Source organism: Fukomys damarensis, unplaced genomic scaffold (assembly GCF_012274545.1).
Source record: "Fukomys damarensis isolate Sample0158 unplaced genomic scaffold, DMR_v1.0_HiC HiC_scaffold_5, whole genome shotgun sequence".
NCBI lineage: Eukaryota > Metazoa > Chordata > Mammalia > Rodentia > Bathyergidae > Fukomys > Fukomys damarensis.
Window position 1 is genome coordinate 449,511 of NW_022900917.1, and position 5,190 is coordinate 454,700.

General features: G+C 38.6%; 1 protein-coding gene across 1 annotated transcript in view; it reads right to left on the bottom strand.

Moving 5' to 3' along the window:
- Positions 1 to 488: 488 nt before the first annotated feature.
- Positions 489 to 5,190, bottom strand: part of Emc2 (ER membrane protein complex subunit 2) — a 38,797-nt gene continuing 34,095 nt past the window's right edge. The window contains exon 11 of the mRNA XM_010615724.1: positions 489 to 878. Coding sequence (XP_010614026.1) covers positions 792 to 878 — 87 coding nt within the window. The 3' untranslated portion in view covers positions 489 to 791. The remainder of the gene's footprint in view (positions 879 to 5,190) is intronic.

The following is a 5,190-nucleotide window of genomic DNA, read 5'->3' on the forward strand; positions in this document are numbered from 1 at the left end:
CATTTCTAGGAACATTTATCAGAACAATACAGCAGATAAAACAATCAAAATAGTCCACAGGGATGCACAGAAAAACCCAACCTGACACTATAAGCAAAGTCAAGATATTTGTTTCTGCAAGTTACTTGTGCTATGTGCTCCAACCTCAGGGAGAAAGTATTAACTGGAAACTGAGCTCAAAAACAAGGTGCTGGTTATAACAAAAAGGAAGCTCAAATCTCCATATGCAAGTCTGATAAATCAGTGGTTTATTTAACAAGGTCATTTCTACACAGGACTGTGGTTGAGAGCAGTTATGTAGGACAAGTGGTACAAAGAGATCGGAGCACAATCGTAGATCTTACATCGTTCTTCCTCGGCTTCCCCCATCTTCTTGCTTAGCAGTAAAAGGCATTTTCAGTTGACGTAAACACATTCTTTACAACTTCCATCTTCACACAAGTTAGAGTAGAAATAGTTCTTTCAAATCTCAAATCTCCATATGCAAGTCTGATAAATCAGTGGTTTATTTAACAAGGTCATTTCTACACAGGACTGTGGTTGAGAGCAGTTATGTAGGACAAGTGGTACAAAGAGATCGGAGCACAATCGTAGATCTTACATCGTTCTTCCTCGGCTTCCCCCATCTTCTTGCTTAGCAGTAAAAGGCATTTTCAGTTGACGTAAACACATTCTTTACAACTTCCATCTTCACACAAGTTAGAGTAGAAATAGTTCTGAGCATTTAGTAAGTTACAGGCAGGCAAGTTCAACTGTGCAGTTGTGACATCTATGTCAAAGTTTCTGAAGCTTTAAGACTGGGTGATCTGCAATGTTTCCAACATGTCTTCAACTGCCTTAAGAGAGTATTTGGTTTCCTTCTTACTTCGACCTGCAAACTAATTTTAAAAAATGCTCAATTAGGCTCAGTTCCAGTGGCGGGTTGAAAAAAAAAATCACAATCTTACCTTCATGTTGCTAAAGAAAACTAGCATTAACCATTCTGGCACTAGTGTGAAGGCAGTATGTTCTTCGGGAGGTTTCATCTTAGCTGAAGTGTTAAAGTATCTCACTGCACTCGTCACCAGTCTGTGCATTTAAGTGATATGAAGCCTACAGGACCATATTTTGACTTGAAAGCTTGTCTATATCCAGATGTCAAAACATTCACCAAATAAAAGCACTCATTTTAAAACTGAATTTAGTATATATTTATGTAGGAATATGGCTTATGTCTACTTGTCTCCCCTCTAAATAGATTTTCATGATTTCACACAAAGGTAAAATATAAACAAAAGTACTTTTTATCAAACGTTTTAAGGTTCAAGTGTTCTCAAAACTTATTTAAAGTAGGTCATATTTTTAACTTCACAGATTTATTAGTTGACTAAATGGTATGGTGTTGTGCAGCAAAAGACCGTCAGGTGACACTCCATACTAAATATTAAAATGATGTAAAATGCTTTAAAATACCCATTTCTGGTTGCTTAAGTTACAATTTACTTCATAAAACAAAAAAATTATGAATTAAGTACCATCTGTTTATCAAAGCAGGTTTATAGCATATGAAATTTAATTTGCTATATATGCTGAGTGTGTTGCCATCAAGGATGCCTGCTGAGTTCTAAATGGGTTGCACAACCCCCATTCATCAGTCTGATTTAACACAACACAAAAAAGCATTCCCTGTGTAGGTGGAGGAAAGTCTATTACATGTGTGTTGCCTGTTTTCCCTTAATTAAATTACTAATTAAAATGTGGTATTAGCAAATGCAGTACAGCCCAATTACCATACTCTTAAGTGACTGATCATTCTTTCCCACAGTGATGCAGTCTCAGGTACTTAGTATTTGATTTATGGTGTGCCTCTTCTCTTCTGTAATGAAACTAATCTGGCAACTTCTCAGGATCTATTCAGAAAGATGAAGTGATCCAGCACAGGTAACAGCACAGACGCCTGGCTCCAGGCACCGGTAACAAGCCTCTGGCCCTTGTGACTACAGCTTAACATTTTAATTCACCTACTTCCTCAATGTCAACTTCTGTGGCCCAAGCTTTGTTTGACAGAGCAAATACAGGGGGCTTCCAAGGCAAATGCCAGGGAAAGAGAAAAGCCGGTAAAAACCAAGATCGCTTTGACTTTTATCAGACACCACCACTAAAAGAATGAAATAAATGTTAACATGAAAGTCACAATTACAGAACATGGCAACAGCACCACATTCAAAACACTGTTTTTAAAAGAAGTAATTTCCCTTGGTTAATAAAGTTTAGGGTATGCAGAATGCTTATTCCATTACCCAGTTGATAAATTCACTTACCAAGGTATTATCAAGAACAGAAAGCCTCTCTTTTACGACTGCCTTCCAGGTTAATGGAAGGGTCGATGAGATGCTTTAAGGGCTAATTCTGACAGAAAGCCCTGAGAAGCCTGCTAGGGGAAGGTACGACACAGGAGTCCACACAGCAACACGCACTGCAAATGTCTTCAATGGCAAAGACAAAATCTCAACCTTTTGTAAAGCTAAATCCTAACCCAAATTTTAGCATTTAGCATTTTCTCTGTTGTACTTAAACAAAATAACAAAGTGTTATTTTCAAGAATTAGCTAATTAAAAACAAACATAGCCTAAAGATGGTGTCAACGCCACTGACAACTGCTGCAAATCAGATAAACTAAGCTGACTTATTTGCATTAAAACAAATAGAAAGTTGGAAATACAAATCTATCACTTCAAATTTTTCCCAACATGCAATTATTTTATTACTCCCAGAATTATATGGCAATTTAACTGATTAAGCCCAAACTGTATTTTTCCTAAAATCCCGATTTAACTCTCTATTCCCAAAAGGACAGTAATAGAATCACCCTGAAATGAGAATTAACATCTGGATCACCAGCAGAGATGAATTCAGCAGTACACCAAAGCATTTATCTGGAAGATTATCATTAGGAGGTTCACATTAAAGTTTTCATGAACATTAATCAAATGTGCCTGCCTCTACTGAACATGCTAAACCAATTACCTAACTGAAGCATGAGTAGCAGCCATATGATTTCATTAAGTGTAAAGAAAGAAAAGCAATTCTTAAAATGTATTTTCTTTCACTTATAAGTATCTAGACAAACACTACAATAAGAAGCATTTATTATATACTTTATTCTGGTTTAAATGTCTAGATATGAGTCCTGCAGTTCTCAATAAGACCCTAGAGATTTATTTATCCAATTATAAAAATGTCGATCTTTGGAAGGTATGTTTTTCCACATTATTCACAAATTTTTTATTTTCATTTTCCTATAGTTATATCTGAGTAAATTCTCCTTTCATGGTCTGTAAGAAAACTCACCATAAAGCAAAAACAACCAAATAATAAAAACTTGCTTATCAAATCCAGAGATTAGTGATTTATCTATTGTAGAAACTGGGCTACACTGTATAAAGGGCTAAAATTTACTTTTATACAATTTGTAGAATAAAATATGGATAGACAAAGTAATAAGATAAATGAAATGAAATGGTAGATGGGTAAATCTTAAGAAACAAAGAAGCCAGATACAAAGGAGTAGAAACATAACCTATGATCTCATTTATAGAAAGTTCCAGTGCAAGCAAAACTAATTTTGGGTAGAAATCAAATCAGCACTTACTTGCTGTGTGTGTGGGGAGGGAGTCTGGCTACAAAGTGACACAGGGAACTTCCTAAGAGGAGGAAAACTCTGTGTATCCTGGCTGTGGTGGTTAAAGGAGGGTGTACACACTTACAAACCACACACTGAGAGTATATGTGATATACCATATTAGGAGTAGAGAAAATGCCCCAAAAACTAAGACAAAAGTGGAACTAAGAGGCAACTGTGCAATAAAGAGACCATTGACCACAGATTTCTCTTCCCACTTGAGATGCTTTGAGTCAGGATTAACTGTGTGATTTGTTTTGGCAAAAATTGATACAATCAGACACTTATGCACATCAGAGCTGGCCTGCCACTGCTCTTGAAACCTGAGACCACGTATGAGCAAGGTCAAGTCAGCCCAGGGCAGGGGAGACACAGGCCCTGCATTTGACACCCACTGCAACCGTTCAAGAGAGGTCACCAAGCAGCTTCTGCTGAAACAGGAATGAACCCAGCCAGACCAGCGGAGGTGCTCAGCAGAACTCGAGCCCACTACCTACCAGGAGAGCTATGAGCCAGTAAATCAGCAAGAGGTAATGGGTAAAAACATTTATGGAATCTGATTCAGACAAAAATGTCAAAGACCATGGCTGAGAGTTAATCTCCTGCAAGGCAACATGACTGAAGGTGAAGGAACAACAGTGGAAACAAGACTTACACAGAAAGCCGGTAAATGGAAATGAACTGTGCCTAGCATGTGGCAAGAACCCCAAGCAACCAGGACCTTAGGTATTGATTGATTACACAGGAATGGGTAAAAATAGGGTAGGGGATACATGTGGCAGCTAACACGGGGAAGGCTTGGAGAAAGGATAAGTCATTCTTGTAAAAGGAGCAGAACAGGCCAAGGTCGGTTGCAGTTTAACCAGTAAGATACTGAAATAATTTAGGGAGGGGCAGCTCCAGGAATAGAATGTGGTCTACACTGAGGAGCACTGCAGCTTCACAGACCAGGACTTAGATCTCCACAGTAGCCACTGGTGTAGTCTGCAGAGCCACCCAACAAGCTCCAAGGAGTCACACAGGCTTCGGTCCAGCTCCAAGTGCAATGTGGCCAACCCAGTTACAAGGAAAGAATGCTGCTCCATACTACAGACTGCTCTGACTTTGGTCAGGGGAGTGTGCGCCACAAGAATACACAGAATCTCCACAGAGAAAGCACAAAATATGAAAGCTTCAAAACCCCAAGAAGTTTTATTTAAACCCTGCTACTGGCATCAAGGTAAAAATCAATTTTATGTAAGAGGTGATTCCCAATTAAGGAACATTGGAAGTTGCTATACTAAAACGTAACATGACCACGAGAGGTAAGTTATCTTCTGAAGTGGCATCCCAAACTCAGTGAGCAACTGACAAGAATAACTCTTATATTGTCTTTTCTACGAAATGAAGAAAAAGCAAATCCTATCTTCAGGAAGATGTGCAAAGAGTCTTCGGGTACCACACAGCTGATTCTGCGACACTCAGAGCCTGAGAAGCACAAGTGGTGACACAGAACACTGAGACATACAGGACTGTGTGGAAAAAGGACC